Source organism: Mauremys reevesii, linkage group 4 (assembly GCF_016161935.1).
Source record: "Mauremys reevesii isolate NIE-2019 linkage group 4, ASM1616193v1, whole genome shotgun sequence".
Lineage (NCBI taxonomy): Eukaryota > Metazoa > Chordata > Testudines > Geoemydidae > Mauremys > Mauremys reevesii.
Genome location: NC_052626.1, coordinates 43,017,162 through 43,043,429, shown reverse-complemented (window position 1 = coordinate 43,043,429; position 26,268 = coordinate 43,017,162). Strand labels below are relative to the sequence as shown.

Below are 26,268 nucleotides of genomic sequence, written 5' to 3'. Positions count from 1 at the left end.
GCTGAGCAAGTGCAGAATGGTGGTAGAATGTGCATTTGGATGTTTAGAGGGTTGCTGGTGCACTTTACTGACTTGCTCAGACTTCAGCCAAACCAATAGTCCCATTGCTATTGCTGCTTGCTGTGTGCTCCACAATCTCTGTGAAAGTAAGGGGGCAGACATTTATGGTGGGGTGGGAGGTTGAAGCAAATTGCCTGGCCGCTGATTACATGCAGCCAGCCACGAAGGCGGTTAGAAGAGCACACCAGGAAGTGCTGCACATCAGAGAAGCTTTGAAAACCAGTTTCATGACTGGCCAGGCTACAGTGTGAGAGTTCTGTTTGTTTCTCCTTGATGAAAACATGCCCCCTTGATTGACTCATTCCCTGTAAGCCACCCACCCTCCCCACTTCTATCACCACTTGCTTTCAAAGGAAATAAAGTCACTATTGTTTAAAAAACATGTATTCTTTATTAATTGATTATAAAAATAGGGAGATAACTGACACAAGGTAGCCCAGGTGGGGTGTGTGAGAAGGGAAGGAAAAGGCCACTTCAAAACTTGTTGAATGACAGCCTTTTGCTTGGGCTGTCCACTGGGGTGGAGTGGCAGGGTGCACAGAGCCTCCCCCCAGTGTTCTTGGGCATCTGGGTGAGGAGGCTATGGAACTTGGGGAGGGCGGTTATACGGGGGCTGCAGTGGCACTCTGTGATCCTGCTGCCATTCCTGAAGCTCCACCAGACGCCAGAGCATGTCCATTTGATCCCGCAGTAGCTCCAGTGTTGCATCCTGCCTCCTCCTGATCTTCCTGCCACCACCTCTCATCTTGAGCATCCCTCATGTTCGTTGGCCACTTTCCTGTACTGTGATACTGTGTCCTTCCACTCATTCGAATGAGCTCTTTCACCACAGGTTGACTGTGTGATCTCAGAACATTTAATTTCGTGTGCGTTTTTTTCCGCTGCCTTATCTGAGATAGCCTTCAGGACAGAAGAGGGAGGCTTGAAAAATTTGCATCTGTGGGAGGGGAAAAAGGGGAGAGAAGTATTTTAAAAGATATAATTTACAGAACAATGAATATACTCTTTCATGGTGAAAAACACTATTCACATTACATAGCACATATGATTTCGGTACAAGGTCACATTTTGCATCTTAATATTGAGTGCCTGAGGCTTTGGTGATAGAGATCACAGACGCAGGGCCGGGCAAAAGAATTTGGCTTGCATGTGGCCATGGTAAGCCATTGTCTTTCGGCTTCTGCAACCTTCAAAAAGCAGTGCCCTTCTTTCCCATACCAAGCAGAGCCCGTTGACTGCATGGTTACCTGTGCTGATGAGCTCTGCATGGTCACCTGTGCTGATCAGCTCTCCATGCTGGGCAAACAGGAAATGAAATTCAAAAGTTCCCAGGGCTTTTCCTGTCTACCTGGCCAGTGCATCCGAGTTCAGATTGCTGTCCAGAGTGGTCACAATGGTGCACTGTGGGATAGCTCTCGGTGGCTAATACTATCGAATTGCATCCACACTAACCCTAATTCGAACCAGCAATGTCGATTTCAGCGCTACTCCCCTCGTCGGGAAGGAATACAGAAATCGATTTTAAGAGCCCTTTATGTCGAAGTAAATGGCTTCATTGTGTGGACGGGTGCACGGTTAATTCGATTTAGCACTGCTAAATTCAACCTAAACTTGTAGTGTAGACCAGGCCTTAGAAACACTTTCCTTCCCCATGTGCCACTCAGAAGCCCCCAGGAGCTGACCCTGAGAGTTCAGGCTGTCACATTATGACTGCCCTTTCCGTGGGAGTGTTGGGTAGGGACAGGGGCTTTCTGCATGGTCTCTCCTTCTCCCTTCTTTCCACCAGTACATTGATGGCTGGGCCAGCAGGTCTTAGCCCTAAACACTGACGTATAATGGAACTTTGAGTACTAGGCAGCATGCTGAGGGGAAGGAGGGAAAGCACTATAAAGAGCTAGTGCTGGCAGGTAATTGACCTCACTTTTCTTATCTAAGTACAACAAAACAGACTAGCCTTTGCCTCAAGGATGGAAACAGTTGCCCCCTACTGCATGAGGAATCCTGCTGCTTTTCATAAGTCATAGCAATTTGAAGCTGTAGGACCAGATTCTGAGTGGTGCCTCCTAGGGGGTGGGGTAAAGATGGCTTTAAGCTACCTCTGTGTCTACTGGATTCTGGTGCCCTGGCTGGCCCAAGTAAGAGCGGCCCCCAGGGGCTGCTTTAATTTAGGCAAGTATTAAACAAGCTATAGGCTGCTATGCTGGCTTGCAATAGCCAATGTTGGCCACATTCCTTGCCATGCCTTTGGCTGGCTCTTACTCTGGGAGCTTCAGGGAGACTGTCTCCACTTGCTGTTTTTACACTCTCATGCCACTGGGGCAGTGTAAAAGAGGTGGACAGTATGGGGCCCAATTCTCAACGTCTCATTCTCCAAATACAGCTCCCTCTTGCAGATGTTTGGACTTCCTTTCTGCCTCCCACAAACCTACTTTCACTTCTCCCCGTCTCTCAAGTGCTGTTCCTGTTTAGTAAAAGTCATGGGTAGAGTGGTTTTTTTTTCTCTTTCTCTTAAACCTTCAAGCTGGGATGCAATTAACTCAATCAGGTGTGATCAAATTTTATCTTGACATGTGTCTTCCTTCGGTTCTCTAGAACGTTGTATTGAAAAGCAGAATGGCCTATGTGATGACTGGGACTCACTAAAACATTTGTACCGTGACCCATAGTCTGTGGGGAAGAGTGCAAAGGAACCTAGCAGGCTACTCTAGCCTGTCCCTTCTAGTTCAGTGAAATTGGAATCCCATCAAGCTCCCTTGGAAGGACTCCTGGTGGGGGGGGGGGAGCAGAACAGGGCACCATATCTCAGAGATGAAACTTTCCACCCAATAACGGCCAAGGCAGTCTTCTAATGTGGCTGGAAAACACCCCACATCCGATGGGTGGTACTGCAACTGTTGACACTTGAGGGGTGTAATAATATTTGATGGGCATAAACTTCAAGAAGCAGGGGATCGTCAGGGTGACAAACACGTTATACCTAAGAGGCATTGGATGAAATGTAGGCTTGACAACAGGCGATCTCTTCTGAAATTAAAGTCTTTGACCAAGGCTCCTCTGAAGCCCAAGCACCAAGGAGGTCCTTTGCCTGCTGCCCAGGCTCTGTTCCCGAGGAGCCCCAGGCTTAGAGGTTGTGTGGGTCGTCCTCTGTCTGCGCTTCTTACCTGCCTCTTTAGGTCTAGGTGGGGAGGTGCAATCTTACAAACTATTCATTGCTACCTCCTATGCTCTCAGCTGTACCTTAGGTCAAGGGACACACAACTCATTTCAGTCTCGACCTTACCTCTGCCCCATACAAGTTGGATAGCCCCCTCGCCTTTGTTGTTTACCTCAGAAATAATCATGTAACTAAGAAGGCTAATTCCGCAGCATCTTCAGCTTCCCGCATCAATACCACTTTGTGTCTCTCCTTTCGGGGGGGTGACACAGAGCCCGCCCGCTTGGGCCTTGGCAGGCTCAGAGGTATGTGCTCAGGCATTTCAACTTCCAGTTGCTCCGATGCCTTCTTACAGCAATCCCAACCCACCACAACAATCCTTCCTGCCCCTATCCTTTCCCCCCGTGCCCCAGCCGGCAGCCTCCCCACAGCACACCTTCACTGTGGGCTTCCCCTCCCCTCGGGCTGTGTGGGGCTGCCCCCACACTGCTCCTCGGTCCGCTTCTGCCCTCTGATCATTCCCCCCGCCCCAAGGCTAGCAGCGGCGGTGGGGCTGTACGTCCCCCCGACCCGGCTCGCTATTAGCAAGCGGCCTGATTCATGTGTTTTTGTTCGCTTATTTAAAACACCAGTTCCGAAGCCTGCACCTGGCAAATGCCCACAGCCGGCTGGCCCTGGCCTTGCCTGCCCCCTCCCGCTGTTGCCTTCTGCGCCCACCTGTCAGGCCTTGTTCCCGCTCAGACCCCACGTCCTGCGGGCCAGCGGCTGGCTGGGGTCGCTGGGCACCGCGCCGACATCAGTAATAAGACCTGGCCCAGCTGATCTGCAGGGCCCCTCTCCCGGCTCCCCCCAGCCACTGCCCCGACCTCCCCGCTCTGCCCTGCCAGGCTCCCTCCGTCCCAGGCGGCCCCCAGGTCCTCGCTGCCTCCACAAGGTTCCCCCATCTCCCGGGCTCCCCCCGGCCCTCGTGTCCCAGGCCACCTCCCCCGGCCCTCCGCTGCCTGCGCTGGAGCCTGCCGGCTTTTTGGAATTCCTAATCGCGGCTGGCCCCTGTGATTGGCTGCTCGGCTCTGACCCCACTTGGGCTCCAGGCTGGGCGGATAAAAGGGGCCTGAGCCGGGGGCTCCCGAGCATTCCCGGGAGCGGGCACTAGGGACCGGCCGGCCGCAGCATGACGGGCAAAGCGGGAGACGCGCTCACCCACAGCCTGCCCAGCAAACCCAAACCCGACAGCGCGGCCAGTGCGCCTGGGGCCGGGGCCGCGGCTGGGGCCAAGCCCAGCTCCGGGCCCACCCCGCCCAGGTGCACCGGCTTCGGCATCCAGGAGATCCTGGGCTTGAACAAGGAGCCGCCCTCTCACCCCCGGGCTGCCCTGGACTCCCTGCCCGCCGGGCACCTGCTGGCGGCCCGCTCTGTGCTCAGCCCCGCCGGGGTAGGTGGCGTGAGCATGGGGCTCCTGGGGGCGGGCAGCATCCCCAGCTTCTACACCCAGCCCACCTTCCTGGAGGTGCTGTCCGACCCCCAGAGCGTCCACCTGCAGCCCCTGGCCCGGGCCCCCGGACAGCTGGACACCAGCCAGACGGCCAGCTCAGGTAGGCTCAGGCTGCTGCCCCGGGGCGCCCCCCATAGCCGGTCCGCTCCCCCCAGGTCTCTGCCCCCCGATCGGAGGAATTGGAGCCAGGGCGGCAGGGAAGCCCGGGCTGCCCCCCCCCCCGGGGGGGCTTTATTAAAATTCGTTCCGGCGCCAGGTGGATGGACTGGCGATGGGAAACCCCCGGCCGGTGGGTGGGTACCACATGGGGGGTTCGGGGGATGGGGGGCGCCGTCCCCGGGGCTTCCTGGAGCCGAAGGGGAGCGGACCCCCGGGGCGCCGGAGCCCCTAACTCGTTTGCGGGGAATTAGGTGCCTCGCCGTCCGTTTGCTAGACGGCAGGATCCGCCCGGCCCCCTTCTCCGGAGCCCCGGACCCGGCGGGGCGCGCTTCACCCGCAGCTGCCCGGGGGAAAGTTAGTAAATATCGTAATAATTCCGACCGCCCCCCCCCCCGCCACACACCCATTCCCGGCGGGGTCGCCCGCCCGCCTTTAACGCCCAGCCCGCAGCGGGAATACCTACCTACCGCCGGGGGCCGGGCCGAGGGGGGCCGGAGCGGGCCGATCCCACCCGGCCGCCCCTCGGGCGAGCCCCAGACGGTCCCTGCCCCATGGCAGAACCGATTGTATCGAAATGCGGGTCCCGGCGCCCTGCACCAGCCGCTCCGGGGTAGGTGGGGGGAAACCCCGAGCTGCCGGAACGGCCCCCGGCCCGAGGGAACGAACAACCACCCGGGGCGGCGAATACAGGGGAAGGAGCCGCCGGGCGGCTCCGGGATGCGCCCCGAGCCACGCGGGGAATCGGCCGGCGCCTCCCGGGTGAGCCGGGCGGATTATCCCCCCCAGAGCCCGATGTCCCCCCGCGGCGGGGTCCCGGGGGAGCGGGCGCAGCGCGGGGATTTCCCGCCCTCTTGGGGCTTTTATTTTAAAGCCGCCTGGAATTAAATCCCAACGAAACTGGGTGAAATCGGGGCACAGGCGCGCAAAGAACCGGCCCTTCGGAGCCCCAGGGGCCGAGCCCCGAGCCCTCCCCCGCCGCGCCCCGGGACAGGCGCTCCGGGAGGGCTCTGCCTCGCCCGGCCGGCCCGGGGGCTGCAGCTGCGGGATCGCAACGAAATCCTCGGCGAACCAACGAAAAATAAAGCGAAACCCCAGGGAGAGGCAAAGCAAGGGCCGCGCCAGCCCCTGGCACCCCGCGCCGGGCAGGGAGCCCCTGGCCCGGCCCGGGGAGGGGGCGCCAGCAGCCTGGGGGGCCTCTGCGCAGCTGGGAGAGGCGAATCCCCGAACCCGTCCTCAGCCTCTGCCGCGTTTCTCTTCCCAGACTCTGAGGATGTTTCCTCCAGCGACAGGAAAATGTCCAAATCCTCCTTAAACCAGAGCAAGAAGCGGAAGAAGAGACGGCACAGGTAGGAGAGAAGCCCGCTGCCCCCCTCCCTGGCTCCCCAGCGGGCGAGACCCCCGCAGGGCTACCCTGGAGCCCCCCGCACCTTGTGGGCTCGCCTGCCTGCCCCCAGCAGCAGAACCTGCCCCAACCTTGGCTGGTACCTTTAGGCCTCTCGGTGCCGTATTTATTATTTCTATCCCCGAGGCCCTGTCGTGCTGGGCACTGCACAGAGGCACGGGATGGCGCAGCTCCTGACCCCCAAAGATTTTCCAGCCTCGGGCCCCGGTGGTGCAGTTGGGTCTGTGCATGCAGCACCTCGCGCTCACTGGATCCAGCTGCTGCAGGGGGGCTTGCGTTGAGACAAAATGCACTAATTCGGTGTAACAGGCGATTGCAGGGGCTAGGGCTGAAGGATGAAGACAATAGCGGTAGGACTGTCTGGTTGCATGGATTTGCTGTGCCATTGATGGGTTTCAAATAAAAGGACGTTTTATTAAAAATATAAATAAACATGAATGCATGAGATCGGCAATCCCGAGTAGCCAGCCAAGGCCGCAAACTGGGTCCAAACCCTGCCTTCCACCTCTATTCCACTCCTCTCTCCCTTCTCTATATAGATGCACGCACCCTTCACATAAGAGCTAATTCAGCCCATAGGAACAGGGGCTCAGGTCTGAACTCCCCCATAAAGGCGACAGGAGGGAGGAATCTATCTGAAGGGAGCCTTCTGCTTTTTGCTCCCCAGTCAAAGGAAGCAGGATTTGGGGTTTGATTATGAATCGCACGAAAATTACCCACAGATGGCATTTGCCTCCGGTTAAGATCCATCATATATTTGCTCCTAGACAGGCACTCTGTTGAAAGAGTTGCAGGGAACTGGGGAGACATAATTGCACATGTGGTGGTTGTGCCCAAGAATTAAATGGTTTGGGGAGGAAATTAATAAAGATAACCATCTTGTGACAAAATGCCGGCTTCCTAGAGATCCCCTAACCTGTTCTCTTCACCAGAGCATTAAGTATCTGCATTTTAAACAGAACGACAAACTCATTTTTTTAATTGTTGGCAGTGAGACTTTGTATTGCACATTATTGGAAATAGGTGACCCTTCCACCTATACAATTATGATATAGTAAAATATGGACTGTCCTGATAGGAAAGCTTTCCCACCAAGTCCATAAACAAGAGAAGTGCCAAAAAGAGAGGATAAGTATTAAGAAATTTGGTCATCTTTACTAGTGGATTGGGAGGAGGAGAAGGGCTCCCCAACCAGCAAGGTTCTTTGAATAGTAATCTGACCCTGAATCCGTAATATACAATTTAGTATGTTAAAATTTTATTGTAACTTTTTCGTAATAAAAAGCTTGTTTATTTATTTTTAAAAGTTACCCTCGGGGATTTATTCCCTATGGCTCTGGATCCTGGAACCTTGAAACCAGGCTACTACTTTACTCAAAAGGTGCCTACAGTTTTTAGGTATGCGGGTCCCAGAGGCACCAATAGTTTTAAAATATTTCCTAAAGTGACAAGCCATTTATCCTAGGGCCCCTAGAAATGGGAGTAGTCAGGTTATTAAAACTGGACTCTGCAATGCAGTAGAGCAATTTTAGCATCATTTATTAGGCAAACAGCAGTTTCTATCAATCACTTATTCATTATTAATAAAGTATTGAAGATATTCAACAAGAGGTAGAACAAGCTGCTAAGGTAGATGAGGGAAGATGGTTTGTTGGTTAAGGCACTTGCGTCACAGCTTAGAGATCTAGCTTCAGTTCCCAGCTCTGCCACAGACTATGGGATATTTTGCCTCCCTATGCCTCTATTACCCATCTGTAAAATGCAGCTAAAAATCACTGAGCCACATAAACATTAGACACTACAGTGTTTGCTAGAAGTACCTAGCTTGATTCTGGGATTGCCATGGCCAGGGATAGTCAGGACAAAAGGAGGTGGGACAGCCATCTATCAGGGATGGTTTAGGGATAATTAAATCAATCCTGCCACAATTCAGGATCAGTGGATTAAAAGATACCCTAGTGAAAGCCTAGCCGGGATGCTGTGCAGGAAGAGACTAAATATCCCAGGATGGGCTAGATTCCCTGCTAGAGGTTCCACCCCAATCCAGGGGGATTGACTAGTGACCTATGTGACGTACTTTCAAGTCAAGCAATTCTATGGTTACCCCCAGAATAAATATGGACTCATTTCCTTTGTGAACTAGATTGGGTTTGAAGATGGGTGAGATCTCAATTAGGATTGGAGTAAGGATCACAATTGGATCAGGATACTGGAAACAGGATTTGCATTTGTTTATAGTTTTCAATTTTGCAGAGTAACAAACTTTTCTTTAGTGATTTTTTTTTAATAAGAAAAGCTTAAAACTGCCAAATCTGTCTGCTGTATCTGGGCTAAGTGACAACTGAAGGAGGGATTATGTATTGTGGTAAAAAGGACTTGGACTAATCAGATGTTTAAAAAGGGAAAATATAGGATGAATTTCAGGATATATATTCAGCCAGTGAGCTGCACTGGGCTGTGGCATCATCTCCTGATGATGGTAGAAGCCCCAAACACTTGAGGCATTTAAAAACTAGAGAATGTACAGTAACAAATCATCCTGTACTGGGTCCAGAAGAGAGAAACTGGATGAGTTAATAGGTCTTTTTTCATCTTAGTGTCCATGATTCTACAAGAGCAGGAACAGAATCCTTCTAAACACAGAGCAGATTTAGGAGTGAATTTAAATAAAGATCTGATTGCAGACTCAGTCCCCTGCATTCACAAGCCCCTCTTGTTAATAATGTTATTGATCTGGTGGAATCCTTAGGTTTTGAATGTTGGAAGGTAATTTTGAGACTGTGTTTCTGTTTGTGCTATTGGGAAGGCATAGGATCTTTTGAAATTCTCTAATTTATTTCAGTGAATTTTTTTTTTAAATTCTCTTTCAGGCACTGTATCTCCTGTCCTATGGTTTGATTGTTTACTTTAAATGCAAGTCAGTTTTAAAAAAAACAAACAAACATGAGAATGCTAACTGCTGTGTAGGCTAACCACACTTAGAAAATTGGAGTTTCAAAGGGCTTGGACAGCCCGAGGTTCAGGGAGGATTTCTGGCAGCAGGGACGTGAAGAAGCTCTTGGTACCTTACTTCCCCGTTGCTGGAATCTCTTTGCATTCTCCTGGAGTTGTGCTCTCATCTGTCGCAGCTTCCAGCTGCTGATTTTTTTCAATCCACCCATCCCAAGCTGAGAACTGAGCATACGGATGCAGGTTGGGACAATTGACCATTCAGGGCAGTCAGGAAGGATTTCCAATGGTGGGTAATGGGGTAATGCAAATCAGAGGAAGGCAGGGATCCACTAGTGGGAGATAGGTTTTTCTGGGTTCCTGTGTAGAAGTCGAGCAAGGGAACTGGCCCTGGGTTCGTGGTTGGAGATTGCGTGCATGTGGGGAGGAACTGGCTGGTGAAAGTAGTGAGGGCTGTGACAAAACTTTGGGGACTTGCTGAGGGTTAGGGATCTGAAGGGATTGGTTTGTCTGTAAGCAGGCAGAGACTTGGGAGAGGTGAGATGCTGAGAACAATGTCATTCCTTGTCCGTGCCTCAGTCCAATCTTCTGGAGTGTTTGTGTGGCAAACATAAAGGGGATCGTAGTGCCCATAAATCAAGAAGTGGGCCCCTCTTTGAGGGGAAAAGAGACACTTCAATATCTTTTGGAAGGAAATAATGTCTGAGATCTAAACTAGAGATTATGGTCATCTCAGCGATCCTGTTGGGGGAGAGAAACTGGAGGAGAGGCGGTCTAGAGGAGGAAGTAGCTAAAAAGGAAGGTGACTTGTTACTTTATAAGAACACAATGTCCTGGCACTTTCTGAGCTTTCTCTCAGCCAAGGGCCTGACCTTCTGTCCATAGAAAAACAGTAAAACACAATCTACATACGTTATCCAGTTTCTGAGATTTTCCTTTCCCTGTTTCTCCATCTTTGTGACTGTTCAGCTTTCTCTGTATTCTGATTAATGAATTTTACTCCCCTCAGGACAATCTTCACATCCTACCAACTGGAGGAGCTGGAAAAGGCCTTCAATGAGGCCCACTATCCTGATGTGTATGCCAGAGAGATGCTGGCCATGAAAACAGAACTGCCCGAAGACAGGATACAGGTAATCATTCCTCTCTGGGTTCTTAGAGCACCCCTCTCATCCCTCCCTTCCCAAGCAGCGTTTGCTTGCTCTCTCCTTCAGGAGAGGACACGGCAGCTTCCAGCACAGAAATGGTCATATCACACTGAATAAAACTCCATCCCTCAGAACCGAAACCTCTAGGCAGTCATATTTTCTGTGCTTCTTTGCAAGCATCTGTTAGGTGTATGTGTGAGGCGTGTCTTTGTGGGTGTGGTGTTTTGTGTGTGCAATTGCATTGTGTGCTGCTGTTAGTGTGTGTACTGTACTGTCCTGTTTTGTGTGTGTATTTGTTTTGTTAACTTCCCTAGCACCTGCCACAAGGTACCCAGGATAATGGATATATTTTACAATAGGCAGAATAGAAAAAATAACCCCAAAATGAGGAGCTGCTGTACTGAAAGAGTCCAAAATGGTCAAAATGATCTGGATAGCCGTGCCTTGCCGCTCCCAAGGGTCTGTGTGGACATGATTAAAGAGGAAACTCCACAGAGACCTGGTCCCTGAACTGAGAAATCCCTGATCCCAACCTACTACAAATTGAAGCACTGACCTGGAGAACAGCCAGTCTCTGTTCCCTTGGAGGCGCATAGGAGGGCTAGATCTCATTGTCTGAGGGTGCATCAGATTGCCTAGTGTAGCCCTGGATAAGATTGTCTTATGAACTCAAGTATGGATGAGTTTCTAAATAAGGCATGTGTATGCGCCTTTTGTGTCCTCTGTGTCGAACTCTCCAAACAGGCACTTGTGGCTCCCTAGGAAAACCTTTTGGGGCTGATTTTCCATTGCACCCCTGTTAGATGTGGATTCCCTGGATGGCACTGAACTGCCAGAACAGCTCTCTGTGTGTCAATGCCCTAGCACAGCCTTTAGCATAAGGTGTGTCAGGGTGGGGAAGGAAGGGGTGTGGTTGGAGAATGCTGTTCTCCGGCTATTCTGGGCTGGCAGACAGCCCATAGGGGTGCATTGAGGCCAGAACAGAAGCTAGAGAATACTTATGACTGCTGCAACTAATGTCAGAGGCAGTGTAGACAACCCTGACAACCTGAGAATGTAGGGATCACAAAGGTAGCTTAAAGCCACCTCTGCTTTCCCTTCTCCCCCAACTCCCGCTCCTGGTTCCTGCACAAAGCGCAGGAACAAAGCGGCAAAGTATGGAGCCCTTTGACTTCCCTGCGTGTGCTGATATGAAGCTTCTGGGCTTGCAGGGTTGAAGCTTGGCCTTGTTCCCCTGCATACCTGTGGCAGCTACTTCTCTAGCTGATGCAGCTCGGCTTCTCTGTGAAGGGCTTGGCCTGGGTTCCTCTTCGTGCCACACTAAACTGCACGTTTTCTTACTGTCCCCCTCATTCTGTCAACCGCTCCCTTGACTCAAATCTGCTCTTTCAGTCTGTGCCTCTTTCAGCACTCAGGGGACCAACACATCATTACGTAGCTATTTCTTCAGCACTGGTAGACTGCCCATTCCATGGGTTCACAAGAACCTTAGAGAACTCAAGGATATAGTGCCGATGCTGTACATTACTGAGGTATAAACTGGGGGGCGGGGGGATGGAGGGGGGGAGTGGCAGGGGAGAGGGAGGAATGGAGAGAGTTTCCCAAACCAAACAGCTTCACTTTTTTTCTTTGTAACAAATCTTCCCCCACCAAAGGCTTGTGCTAATCAAACGTACCATGTTGATAAAATCAAGTCCCAATCCTTCTATTGTGCTGGCATGATTCCTGGTGACCTCACTGCTGTTATCCTAAGCACTGATTTCCAGCAGGCCTGAGACCTAATTAATTGGCTCCTTACCTGAAATAGGAATGGCTAGAATAAGGTCTCTTGTTCCTTGTATTCCACGTTGGGATTTCACTGATGGATAGGTCCTGATGCTTCTAGCAAGAAAGAATTGGATGGAGAGCCAGTTGGATACCTCTGGCTTTCTGGGATGTCGTCTCTGTGAATCAGGGTGTAAGAGGCCTGTGGGGAGGTAAACGTTGCTTGCATTCATCATCTGGAGCTAGATTAGAAAGACTATTCTTTGATTTCCCACAGGCGGGCCTTCACCCTTTGTCTGTCTGGGAATGAACCTTAGCTATGGACAAAACCAGACTATTGAAATGTAGAGACACCACTTACCGATCACGTCAGGCTGATAGGCTGGGATTGACCAATATTTTCATGTGCTGCAGGTCAAGGTTGCATGTGTAATGTCAATATCTGGGTCATTTTTCTGATGATGTGAGCCAATGTTTTCATCTGTCTTATTTAGTAGCTGAATAGCGCTTGACAATTCTTTCGTCTTTCACTGAATTGCTATTTATATTTTACTCTGTCACTATCCAGTGAGAAACTGTTTGGCAACTTCTGTGCCACAACTTGTCATTGTTGTGGTCTGCCTACTCAACTGGAACTGGACTAAACCCATCTAGTAGGAGCTATAGACTCTGTAACAGGGGTGTAATACGCATCAGCACCAGTATCCCAGGGGGACGTGATCGTTAGGGAAACTGGGATGGTATGGGAAACGGTAGTTTTTCATGGCATTATTGTATGGGGAATCTGAGCATCTCGTGCCAGGACAGAGATCACCGAATCCCATAAGAGACTCCTAAGAGATACTGAAGGAAAAGGGCAGGCTGTCTCCAAGGGGCTAGTACAGGATTGCTCCTTATTGTATATTTTCTAGTGTTTCCCTGGCTGCTCTTTCGTGTTATAAGCCTCCCCACATATCAGGAAGATGATGCTAATGCTTGAAAGTGCTCCTTGATATTTAGCCTCAATACCCCCTTTTTAAATGTTATCCAGTTACTCTCCTTTGTACCAGCCCTGAATAATCTCTCTCTCTCACCAGCCTTGGGATTTACACCCTCTAAATAGTGATACACTGTCCTCTCCCCACCAGCCTCTACTCTCCAACCTTTAGTCATTGCTTATCCAAGCTATAATAACTTTTTTTAATCATTCCTCATAAATCAGTCTGTCCAACCCCTTCATCAGTTGGTTGCTCTTCTCTGAACTCTCTCCAATTTGTCAGCCTTTCTGGTAACGGGATCAAGAGCCTACTGGAATATACCAAATGAGTTTACACCAGTGCTGTATAGTGAGGGACAGCTACCTTCTGCACATCTCTCCCCAAACTACTGTTAGCCTGGTTTTGATTCCACATCACACTGCAGACTCCTGTCTGTCTAGTGGCTGTCTGCTATCGCTCCAAAGTCTCCTTTGGACATTCCTGCTTCCCAGGTTTCCCTCTTCCACTCAGTATTTTTGGTTTCAAATTATTTTTCCACTTAACATATTAGCTATATTTTTTCCTAAACTGAATCTCTCCGTATTCCCTGCCCATGTTTCTAATCTTTCCAGGGCCCTCTATATTTCTCTGTCCTCATGGGATTTGCAGCTCCTCCCAATTTAGTACCATCTGTGAATTTCATTAACATGCTGTTCACTCCCTCTTCTAGATCATTAATAAAGAAGTTACATAAGACTGACTCCTAATGCCAACCCCTGCACATTCCCACTGGACCCATCTTGCATATTTTCATGTATTACTACCCTTTGTTTTCATGAATGGGTTTAGTTTTTGGAGGTCACAAGCAAAGCCCAATATTAAAATACATACAAAAATAAATGGAAAAACAGAAATAGAGTGGTGTACAAGAACTATTCACGCAAGCAGTACCTGTAGCAAAGCACCATGTGTTCTTAACAGGTATCAAATACTTCTAGTTTCTGGTTTTGATACATTATACTGCACTCAGTAAAAAAATATTCCCAGGTGCCCAGGTAATGAGATAATATGGATATTAATTCTTTAGGGCAGCAAGTTTCCTCATTGTAAGGATGTCCCATGCTTTGCTGAAGCAGATGCTCATAGAAGGAACATGAGGATTTCCTCACTGGGCAGCATTAGAAAGTCTCCTCTATCAAAAGGAAACCAAGGGAGGAACTCGTTTCTCTAGCAGGTTCTGTCTCATATCTCCTAGTAACTTGCATTGTGACCATTTCACAAAATATCAGGATTCATGTGTAATCCCATCACACATGTTTGAAAGTGCCTATAGCAGAACTGAAGTGACATTGGCCTCAATTTATTTTGATAAATCTGTATGGGGTGAGGCAGGCTGCTACTGGGTATGCACATGTTTAGTACATAGTGGGTGTGTCTACACTGCAGCTGGAAGCAAGATTCCCAGCATAGGCAGGTAGATTTGCACTAGCACAGCTTCAGGTAGTGCACTGAATGTAGCAGTGTGGACATTCCAGCTCAGGTTCTTGAGCTCACTTGATCTCCTAGGCTTCAGAGCCCAAGCTCCAGTCTGAGCCAGAATGTCCACACTGCTATTTTTAGCACACTAGCTTGCGCCCCACTAGTGCAAGTCTGTCTACCCAGGCTGGGAGACTCCACTCCCAGCTACGGTAACATAAGAGATGAGTTAAGAGTCTGTCCTCTTCCATAAAATATAGTCACTCTGTCATCAGGAATCTAATATCCAAATCTACCTATATACTTCTTAAGAGGGCAGATCCTGGTCTCTTAAATGTATTGTGTGGATTTTAGATGCATTTAAATTCTGGTTACCTAAAATGTTATATTTTCCAAGCCTGGTAAGCCTCTTGTATTCAAAGTGGTATTGCCCTGTAAAAGTCCAAGTATGGAATTATTGAAATAATGATATATTGGTGTAATTATACTGTTGCTTACTGATCAAAGGAATATATCTGACCAGTCATATCAAGAAATTGGGTACATCTAGTAAGAACATGCTGGTCTTTTTTTTGGATGGAGAGTAGGATAATCTTCTAGGGGAAATGATCAATTATTACAGAGGGGAGAAGGGAATGGAAAGTATTTAAGAATTCTGGCAACTCTAGTCTGTATAACCTTTGTATGGTGAGTAAACAATGTAATTATATTAAAGCAGATAAAAAAAATCTTTAATTCTGTATAAAAAAAAAATCCATCGGTGGTTTGGAGTCTCACAACTTAACTGTCTAGCAGCACTATTGGATTCATTATGAGAATAGTGCTGATACTGCCCAGGCCCTTCCAAACAGCACTGGATCCCTATGGAACCACAAATCCTAGATACCCCATTTGAATACATCTCTTCTCTTACACAGTCTAATTTTTATCTGCCACCTGTCAAAATACATTTTAATATCACCCTGCAGTTGTTAAAGAAGTTTAACTGAGATTGGGTCTGGAAGAATTGGGGGAAAGTAATTAATTGCAGGGGGATGAAGAGGGAAGTTCATACTAATAGTGTTTATTCAGGAAAATAGAGGTTAAGTATATTCTAGTTATGCAAGATTGTTTTCTAAAGTGCGGGGCTAAAGGAGGATAATTCAACTTGAAAAGGTCTAAAGAGTCTCTGGCTACACGAACTCCAATACCTAATTCTAATGTTCCAATGTCTAACTGAGTTGGAGCCCATGAGAATGGGCCACGGGGGATCTCTTAGGAGGTGAAACACAGAACCTGGGGGGTGATCGTTATCCCTGATTTCCCCCCCCCCCCCCCGGAAATACAGTTACTGGAATGAATCCTTTTGAGCTAGAGGAGCCATAATAAAAGAAAATGACAAGTGGCAGCACATTTAATTTATTGAAGGCCAAGTTTTTGGACTCATAACCATTATTAAAGAGTATGGCTGTTGATATGGTAATTGTACCAGACCTCAAAGTAAGGAATTTTGGCCCCAATCCTATCACTCAAGGCTAGAAATGAGGACTGACCACTCAATGCAATCAATGGCCTTTCTGGAATCTAGGGATGGAATTGCTGTAGAAATATGCAATTCATTCTGCTACCTTAAGGAATATTAATATTATGAGATCATCTCTTGCCTGTGTAAGTACCATGTGATTGGTAAAGACCAGACCAGGATGAAATTCTTCCTGCTTGCTAAAACTTGGGATGATTTTATGCCCTTATCGAAGGTAAAATAGGCCAACCTAAGGCACAAACGCAGGTTATGGTTGAATACATAGTTGGAGGTAAACTGCCAGGGCATACGGAACAGTTTCCGGTATTAGTTAATTTGGAACCAGCATTTTTGTTAAAGAACTGTATAAAATAAAATAGTCTCATCAGGGTTGGGGGCTTTGCCATGAGGTACTTTTGAAATAGCCTATTCTATCTCCTCAACAGATATATCATCTTCCAATAACTCATGGGGCATGTCTGGGCAGTGAAATCTCAGATAGATGTTTGTTAACTTTCTCTCTGCTTTCAGAAGTGTAGGAAGTGTACAAGTGAGTTAAAAGTAAGCAGGCATATGGATTAGTAACAATATTATTTTGAGTATTTCTCAAGGCACTTGGTGTTTATCAGCACTTGCGTTTTAATTGGTATGTGAGGAGTTCTCTGCTTTAGCACTTCTTGCGTAAAATGCTTGTTTAGTTCTAAATTCATATTCACTTTTTTCAGCTGAGTTGTTTAGCCCTTGCTGTAATGGGGTGTTTTCATTCCCCTTTGCTTATGGTCCTTCAGACAGTTTTCAGTGCACATGCTCATGCTTGTATCCAAACTAATTATTATTCTAGCACTGCCAGAAATGTGCTAGTTGCTGTATGGGTACATAGGAAGATGTGAACCCTGCCCCAAAAAGTTTGAGTTAAAAACAGCTGAATTGTGAGGAGATGTGATATAGTAGGCAAGAGAAAAATGGAGTGTCTGGAATACCTCTTCTTAGTGCCATATATTTTTCACTTTTATTATGTAAACTATCCCTGATTATCCCTATATCTAGCCATTAATAGCTGGTTAGTTTCTTGTAGACATTGCAGTGGAAGTGAGACTTGGGAAGGAATTAAATGAGAAGGTGGACTCTCTCGAGTGGCATTCCATGTGCAAGGGGTTGTGCTAACGAAAGCATGGGCATGTCCAGCTAAAACAAATCAAAATTTTGTGACTTTTGGTTCTCAAGGGCTTCATTAAACTGCAGATGCATTCAATCCACTGACTTCCTTCAGCCACAAATTAGTGTTCAGAACTCATTTTTTTTAGTGTGTTTTTTACATATCACGTTGCTTCTTGTTGTTTGTGGCTCTACCTACTAGATGTTAAGGGCCAACTCAAAGTAAGAGGCAATACACCCACACCAAGGAGCAGGGAATGAACTGTGAGTCAGGATTCAGAGTAGCAGCCATGTTAGTCTGTATCAGCAAAAAGAATGAGGAGTACTTGTGGCAGCTTAGAGACTAACAAATTTATTTGGGCATAAGCTTTCGTGGGCTAAAACCCACTTCATTGGATGCATGGAGTGGAAAATACAGTAGGAAGATATATATACACAAAGAACATGGAAAAAATGGGTGTTGCCATACCAGTCCTAACGAGACTAATCAATTAAAGTGGGCTATTATCAGCAGGAGAAAAAACTTTTGTAGTGATAATCAGGATGGCCCATTTCCAACCGTTCACAAGAAGATGTGAGTAACAGTAGGGGAAAAATTAGCATGGGGAAATAGTTTTTACTTTGTGTAATGACCCTCCACTCCCAGTCTTTATTCAAGCCTAATTTAATGGTGTCCAGTTTGCAAATTAATTCCAATTCTGCAGTTTCTTCTTGGAGTCTGTTTTTTGAAGTTTTTTTTTGTTGTAGAATTGCGACTTTTAGGTCTGTAATTGAGTGACCAGGGAGGTTGAAGTGTTCTCCGACTGGTTTTTTAATGTTATAATTCTTGACGTCTGATTTGTGTCCATTTATTCTTTTGCATAGCAACTGTCCGGTTTGGCCAATGTACATGGCAGAGGGGCATTGCTGGCACATTGCTGACATGAGTCAGGAGTGACTGTTCCTCCCCCGTCTTTCCTTGTGCTGAAGGAATAAGTTACTGAGCCCCTTGTTGAGGAGTGGCTTACTCTCACCCACTTTCCTGCAACAGGGAACATTGGGTGCCTAGCTCTTGCTTTCCCTACCACAGCCAGGACCATGGTCCAGGCAAGAGTGTAAGGGAGGTCTCTGCATGGGTGAGTACAGCTGTCAGAGTCTAGACATGAGTTACTCTCCTCAATATTTGTTCCGTTATCTTCCTAGAGATAGAAGTTAAGGTAAAACTTTCAAATCGCTTCAATCTTGTTTTCAACAATGACTGAAAATGGGACCAAGGTGCTCTTGAAAATTTTACTCTAAATGTCTGTGCTTGTAACTGTCATGCTCACTCCTTCCTCTGGCTGAGGAATTCACTTCTCTCTAATCCTCTGATACTTCCCCAACTTTTCATGACCTGAGTTGGGGAAAATAAATTATAGATGGCCCAGTATCTTCAATAGTTAATTCTCATCATGCCCTAGGGTGCATGTCAAAGGGACCAGCTGACTGGTATGTGTGCAGATTTCCCCTTAGTTTCTTTATTTTTATAAATTTTTCTTCCCTGATTTTGTTGAGTACAGACTTTTAAAAAATGCAGGTCAATATCACAGCCATTTTAGAGTCATGGTTAACTTCACACACACCCCTCTTCATATTTTAATGGATGATTGTTTTCTATAGCGTTTCTCTTTTTCCTGATAGAGCTCTAAAAGCTGTCTGATTCTTCTTTGCCAGAATTAATCCATCCTGCCTTTTGGCTGCCCTCTATCTTTCCGCTGTGATTGGGTGGTGTTGCAGCAGGTCCTAGGGCCTATATATAGATATAAAAAGCATATTGTCACTCTTGTCCTGCATCCTAACCATTGGGCGCATCAAAACCAGGAGAGAAGTCCTGGTGCAGATGCAAATTACTCTTGTCCTTCCCTGACTTAAAGCCTGTCTGAGCCACTGCGTGGGAGAAATCGGAGACTGAGGTGAAGAAGAAACTGCTGCAGTTATGCTCTACAGCAGTGTTGGTGTCTGAGGCCTGCTGCAGGCCACCTTGGCTGGAGGCGGTGCGAACAAACAGGCATCTCCTGACTCTAATCTGAGCAGTGCTAATGCCGGGAGGGCCTGGCAAATTCTTGCAAACAGATCAAGTGAAGCTGGAAGCATTAGTTTAGAGCCTGCCATCTGACTTTGGGTATGAGGTGGTGTCTGCTCCCCTGCCATGCAGCCAGCCTGAGAAGGACTCTGTGTCGGTCCCCAGCTGGGGTGTGATGCTGTGCAGTCTGAACATAGGCATAGTGGAACCTGCTGGCTGCTAGCTAATAAAGCTTGAAGCTTTATTAAATATTAATAAATAATACCACCACCTTGATTTGCATGTTTCTTCAAAGCCCTAGCAGGGGAGGTGTAAGTGCAGCATAACTGGTTTTGTTGCCTCCCTCTTCATGCTGGTGTGTGGCGCATCAAACACAAACTCCCAGGTGAAGTTTTGTGATAAGGAGCATGATGTTGTGGGGGAAAGTGTCTTTCCTGTGACCCAGAAGTGACTCTCTGCTCTCTGGCTATTGGGGCCCCTGGTGGATGCAACTTGGGAGGGGAGTGTCAGGCCCCCAGGGCAGGTGCCAGCACTTTGCTGGGATAGACCATTGTCTTCAGCCAAGCCTGAGCCACGGTGCTACACAACTGATCTGACCTATCCATGCTACTGAACTGAGCCCCGTCACCATGTCAACTGCTGGAGCATGGACATCTTGACAGTCCTGGGCCCTCTCATCTACCAGAGAACAAAAGGCTCCATTCACTGTCAGCACCATGACACGGGGTCTATTTCCTGATCCCAAAAGGTCCAATCTGACACTATTCCTGGGGTAAGGATGTGCCCAGAATTGAGGCCTTGATTCAGCAAAGGACTTGCTTAAATGCTTTGCTGACTCAGGGCCTGAATGCAACGTTCCCGAAGGGCTCATACCTGAGCTGTGTAGAGGCCCGATGCTCCCCTCTTTGTTCCTTTGGGTGAGGTCATGGCTTACGCTGCCCAGCAGTGCATTAGCTTCTTTCCTTGCCATATCACGGGGCAAGCTCCTGTCTAAACTGCACCTGCTGCACTATACCTAGCCCACCGTGGCCCTTCAGACTTTCTACACTGTTCTCACACCTCAGATTCCTCCCTCTCAGTGAGTACCTGAGTTTGGGATTACTTTTAGCCAGCTAGGTTAGCTCTGTTTATGCCAAGCTGAATCAAATATTGCTGTTTCCTGCCTGTATTTTTAATCTCTATTGGTGTGTGGCTCCTCCCACTTCACTAGCAGCTGAGAATGTTCTCAAAATACACCTGAATTGGCCCCACTCTTTGTTACTGGCATGTTCCTGTTGATTTATTTATATTACAGCAGCATCAAGCAGCCCCAGTTGCGGTATCGCCATGCCGGTGCTGTACACGCACAGGGCGAGAACCAGTCTCTGCCTGGAAAATCTTACAGTCTACACAGCCAAGACACACAAATGGATCACAGTCTGGAAATGCCAAAGTTAAGCTTTTACATGCAGGCCTGGATCTGCCTCCTTGTGTGTGTATATGCGCTTATGGTGGGCCCGATTCTCCTTTTATGCTGGGGTAACACCGGTGCTTTCAGTGAAGCTGCTTCTCATTTACAGCAGTGCAGACAGTTCTTAATTACACAGCCACGTACTATTTCTCAAACACAATAAAAATTACAATTGTTCTTCACCCTTAAGATACTGTGTGTAGCATCCTGCAGTCCTGCGCATTGAGCTGTGAAAGCCAGCTGGAGTCTAGGAGAGGCACATACCTAGAAACCACATGTGCTCATTGCACTACAGGTTAAGTGCCAATGACTGTAGCTGGCATCTGAGCAGTTGTGCAAGCCTGAGAAGATAAAGGGCTCATGGCACCTTCTCTTCATTCTTGTGCCCCCACCAGTGGCTGGCTATGATGTGCTTGTATTGGACAGGCTCTGCTTCCAATTAGTGTTCCTCTGGGCTCTAGCTACCTGATGAGGCAGTGGGATGAGATGGGGCAGTGGCCAGGGGCAGGAACTGAGCCTATGGGAGCATCTGCTGCATTTTCACTGAGGTTGGCGTCACTGTCCCTCTAGTATGTGTCTGCCTGCAAAAGGTAGACTCTAGCCCTGAGTATACAACTCAGAATGCTAACGACATTGGCCAGTGCACACTAGCCACCTAAGCTAACAGCAAAGCTAACGTAGCCATGAACTGCCTCAGCCCCTGAATTTCACCAGAGTTGCTGTACTGCTGCAGGGTTGTCAATTGTTGAGTTTGTGGCTTCTGCTTAAATGAGTAAGAGACAGACCTCAGTGAGAAGCGAACCTAAAGGACTATGACAATAAAAATACACTGGGTCGTGTTGGCCATGAAATCAACACAAGTATAATAGAAAAAGCCGGTGGCCCCGTATCTGAGAAATGGGAAGTGATCATGTAACTAAAGAAGACATCATCATATCACATATACACAAGGGAGAAAACCAGGGCATTTCCAAAGCAGTATGTCCTGCCACCTTCACGGTCTCAACTGAGACAGGCAAAGTACTATCCTTAGCAAACCAGTGGTGATAAGAAGGGAGTATAAGAGAGCCTCCTGCAAGACAGACATGCGAGTCTACTGGTGATTCTATAGTGAGGACCTATCATGAGATACGGGCATCAGATAAGATAAAATAAAATCTGCTGCCTCCTCTCTGCCAAAGCTAATTCTTTATCCAGATGATGGATGTGATGGCGGGGATTTCCCACTGATTACAGTCCTTGTGGCGACAAATGACAGCAGCAAAGGAAGACTTGATATGACCAACACTCATTTTGGAGTCCTGGGAAGAGTACTTAAGTCAGGAGTGATACTGACCCTCTCAGCAGAGATCCTTCTAGTGCCAAGTGCAAGAGAAGGAAAGAGAAGACTGGTACTGGAGAGAAACTGATGTGGGATCTGCCAGTGTAGAGAAGGGCTTGCAAGTTAGAGCTTTGGAATGCCCTCTATGAGGAAGAACAGGAGGCAGGTGTCACTCAAGCAGAATAGGGTCTGATCTCCTAGACACAAGGGGCCTGAGTAGGGGAGGGTGGAGTGGTTCCACCCCACTGGGAACTCAGAGAAGCATGATGCTGCGCAGAGTTCTTCAGTGTGTAGGCAAAAGGCACACGTTGCTCCGCCCCTTAAGAGCATGTTGTCAGTGCTGCTTTCTTGGCCAGGGCAGAATGCTTGGTTCTGTCTCCTCCTCAACAGTTCAACAATGTTGTGAGCATGATGGAAACGCATGGGAATCATCCCACTAACTGGAATGTACATAGGGGCACAACCTACTTGGAAGAGCGAGAGGGAAGAGGAGGTGGAGGACTAACGAAGTATGTCAGAGCCGTTTTCAGTGCTAGGGAGCTACAACTGGACAATGAAGAATGGTTGAGACATTTTGGGGGAATGACAAACAAAGCAGAAAGATCTCTCAGAACAGGAAAAAGACGAGGAGGACAATTTCCTGGCGCAGTTCTCGGTGTTCTCTTCTCAGCTCAGCTCCTGGGGAATTTTGATTATCCATGTGCGCTGGGTCACAAACAAAGCCAAGCAAGCCTCATCAACAGGGTTCCCAAGTTATACAGAAAACTCCGCCTTTCTGTTCCAGAAAGAAGACAACAGGCAATGGAGTTTTGGGAAGAAGAAGGATAAAGAAGAGACAGCAAGGACAAGGGTGCACTGCACTGGAGAGGACATTCGCTAACACGGGTAGTGGATCATACCATTAGCCATGTTGTGTTCTAGCCAAAGTAGAAAACATGGGTGTGGAGACCTGTGCTACAAAGCAACTGAAAGGAGTAAGAGTGAGGAGGGAGCTGAAGGCTGGGAGTGAGAGTGCTTCGTGCACAGAAAGAGGAAGGGCATGGAGCAAAAATTTCAGGAGTCATGAATGGGGCGAAGAAGGCCAAGGCTGCATTAAAAGAGGAGTGGGCAGAGTGTGAGGTGCAAGGGAGGGGTAGGAAGAGACCGGAGCTGAGATGTGGGCTGCGGCGTAGCTGTGAAGTGCCCAAATAGTGAGGCTAAATAGCAGTACTTGCCTTTTCTCTCTGGTGGCTTCCTGTCTTCTTGGGCACTGGTCAGAGAACTGTCCATATCTGGCCTGGTCTCAGACTCTTCATCTCCTTCAAGGGCAGGCTCCTGTCATTAGGGATGATGTTGGGAGGCTCCATAGCCCTTTGCCCTCTGCATTTGTGCTGACCCAGCCAGGCTGGGCTACACTAGCTGTGAGGAGAGGCAGAAGCAAACCAAGCCAACAGGGATGATTGTAAATTTTTAGAACTTTATATGGGAAACCCTCAAATTGTACTGGGAGCATAAATAACATAGAACATTACCAAAGACCCCCTATTTATAGTAATGATCAATAGGTTACCAACTCCTTAACCTTTGTGAGCTTCTACATGCTGGTCAGTTAGTACCAAACGCATTGTTATTAACAAGAACAAGAGAGATTACAATATACGGTGTCACTTCAGAGGAGAATCAGCTCTTCTCCTTGGCTGTAAGTCCCGCTTCACTCTGGTTGTCCAGTTCTTTGTTCCTTCATCTTGAAGTGCTCCTTAGATTTGATGTTTGTGTGCCTGTACCTCTTTGCACCAAGTTTAAGCACAAGTGGGCTTTCCTCACCTAGTGGGCCATCACTTTTCCATTAGCCACCTTTAAACTGTATTCCTTCAATAGACGTTCAAACAGTCACACTCTCCGTTCATGTATTTTAGATCCTTCCAGGATCTGTTTGCATCTAACACAGCTTTTTGATCAATTCCTTTTCCCACCAATTATATTTCCGTTCGGTTTATTCCCTTGATACTCGCTCTCTGGATTTTATTTCCCTCTACTTCCCTTCGCTAATAGTGTCTGCTCACATACCCAGGTCTATTTTTTTTCTGCTTCTGCTAACCTCCTTCTTATTCCCCAGTTCCCTACTTTTATTCTTTCTTTTATCACCTCCTACCCCAGCTCCAATTCCTCTGCAGGCTCAGCAGCTAGATCCTTCTCCTTCCCGCCTTCTTCTCTAACATCTTTTTCCAACTGCCCCCTTCAGGTGGTTTCCGAGCCTCTGCCCCAGCTCGAGCTGCCCTCTCTTTGGCTGTCTTTCTGCCCAGCACAGCATTCTGTGCTGCTGCATCACAGCTGGGGCAGGTGCTAGTGCCAGGGAGAGGGTTTCTACATGTATTACTCTTGGTTGTCACATTCTTCCACCTGCTCTTCTGCTCTGACTATGGCCATCTCGCCTGTTGTGTCAGCTGGTGATGTTCTGGTGATACTTTCCTTTGTGTTTCATCTGACCTGGTGCATTGGACTGCTGAGGGTCTCTTCCCTGCCCCATATATGCAGAGGCCTGGAGTAAGAGCTGTCGTGAGCATAGTGGTAAAATGATTTCTTACTGCATGAAACAAGGACTTGCCAGCACTACTTGCTATGTAAATGACCAAAGGAGATTACTAACAAACATGAAGAAAGGGAGCAGAATAAATAATCATAAATTGGGTATTATTATTTATAGTGCCATAACACCTGGGGACTTGCGTCAGTAGCAGGACCCTGTTGGGTAAGGCAAGGAGTGTCAAATGTATTGACTGCAGGCTGGATCTGGCCCGTCTGCTGTATTGTTGTGGCCTGTGTGACATATTCAGATTGTGCAGAATGTCATGACCCTCTAATTCCTGAGCTAAAAGACTAAGCTCCGTTAGCTAAGGCTGTAAAAGCTGCCTCAACCTCTAGCTGTGGCCCACTAGAGGGAGACAAAGCACCACACTGATCAGGCTGTTGGTTACATTTTGTAAAAAAGTAAGTTTCTAGCCCTCATGGTCACAAAGAAAAGCTTCCATAGGTGAACGGAGAGTGAATGGATGCACTGCTGTCTTCCTAAGTCTGCAGCCAGCCTGAAACAATGGCTCAGAGAGGCATTCACTGTTCAGACTCCTATTAATTTCATTGAAGTGTCAACCAAAAGGACATGTTAATGTCGACATGAATTGTGTTACTGCTCCTTTCAGCAAATGGAATGGGGTCAGTATTTGGAGAGGAGCCCAGCGGATTGGGAATGGGTACAAGGAAGAAAATGCAGAGGGAAGATCTGAGGAGACACAAAAACCAGAAGGAAGGAGAGAAACAGGCAAAGAAGGAGGGAGAAGGAAGAGAAACAAAGGGCAGAAATAACTGTGGCCTACAGGAGAGATGCATTTTTCTGCCAAGTGTTACTGAGTGTGACACCAAAGTAGTTAATAAAGAACAGGAACCCAGCTTCTACCCTTGATCTATGTCAAATCTCCCATTGACAGCAGCAGGTGTTCTGCTGTGGATGGAGATGGGTGTGGAGTCCTAGAATTCTGCTCCAGTCCCCTACCTACAGTGGGAACGCAGCCCTCCTCCCTGAATGAGTTTGGTGCCCTGGTGGTAGGGGCTCCACAGCCACAGTGCCTGCCTGGAAAAGCTTACAGCCCAAGTCATTCTCTTAATACGCACATTAAATGTAGCTCGAGAGTCTCAAGGATCCTGCATGGAAACCTCAGTAGTGTTAGGAAGTCCTTGAGAACTGGACCCAGGTTGAGGCACTTCTGGGAAATTCTGTCGGTCTGTTGTAGGTACTGATGGCTCCCATTACCATAACACCTGAGCACCTCACAATTGTTAACAGGTTTAGCCTCCCAAGACCCCTCCGTGGGAGGGAAGTGCTGTTATCCCCATTTTACAGGTAAGAGTGTGAGGCACAGCCAGGCTAAGGGACTTGCTCCGGGCTGCACAGGAAAGCTATGATAGAGCAGGGAACTGAACCTGGCTCTCTGGCTAGCACCCTAACCCTGGGATCAACTCGCCTGCTAATTGCTGGTGCGCTAACTGGAGGTTTCATAGACTGTGTGATATTCACCCCTTTGTAGTGTATGGTGCAGTGATGAGCTTGGTGGAGTGTCACAGGAGAGAGCCCTCAGTGTTGTGGAATAGTGCCCATCATTAGTCGCAGGGATCTATTCAAGAGGAAGGAGTGAAGCCAGCTGAACATGATGCCTGCTACCCCCTTCTCGACTCCCATAGGTGGGTTAGTAGCATCACATGATGGAAG

At 48.0% G+C, this 26,268-nt stretch overlaps 1 protein-coding gene across 2 annotated transcripts in view; it reads left to right on the top strand.

Moving 5' to 3' along the window:
• The first annotated feature begins 4,359 nt into the window (after positions 1-4,359).
• VSX2 (visual system homeobox 2) overlaps positions 4,360-26,268 on the top strand; it is a 39,349-nt gene continuing 17,440 nt past the window's right edge. For both annotated transcript variants that reach the window (XM_039533495.1, XM_039533496.1), the window contains exons 1-3: positions 4,360-4,806; positions 6,127-6,211; positions 10,226-10,349. In XM_039533495.1, the coding sequence (XP_039389429.1) occupies positions 4,386-4,806; positions 6,127-6,211; positions 10,226-10,349 (630 nt within the window). In that variant the 5' untranslated portion in view covers positions 4,360-4,385. The remainder of the gene's footprint in view (positions 4,807-6,126; positions 6,212-10,225; positions 10,350-26,268) is intronic.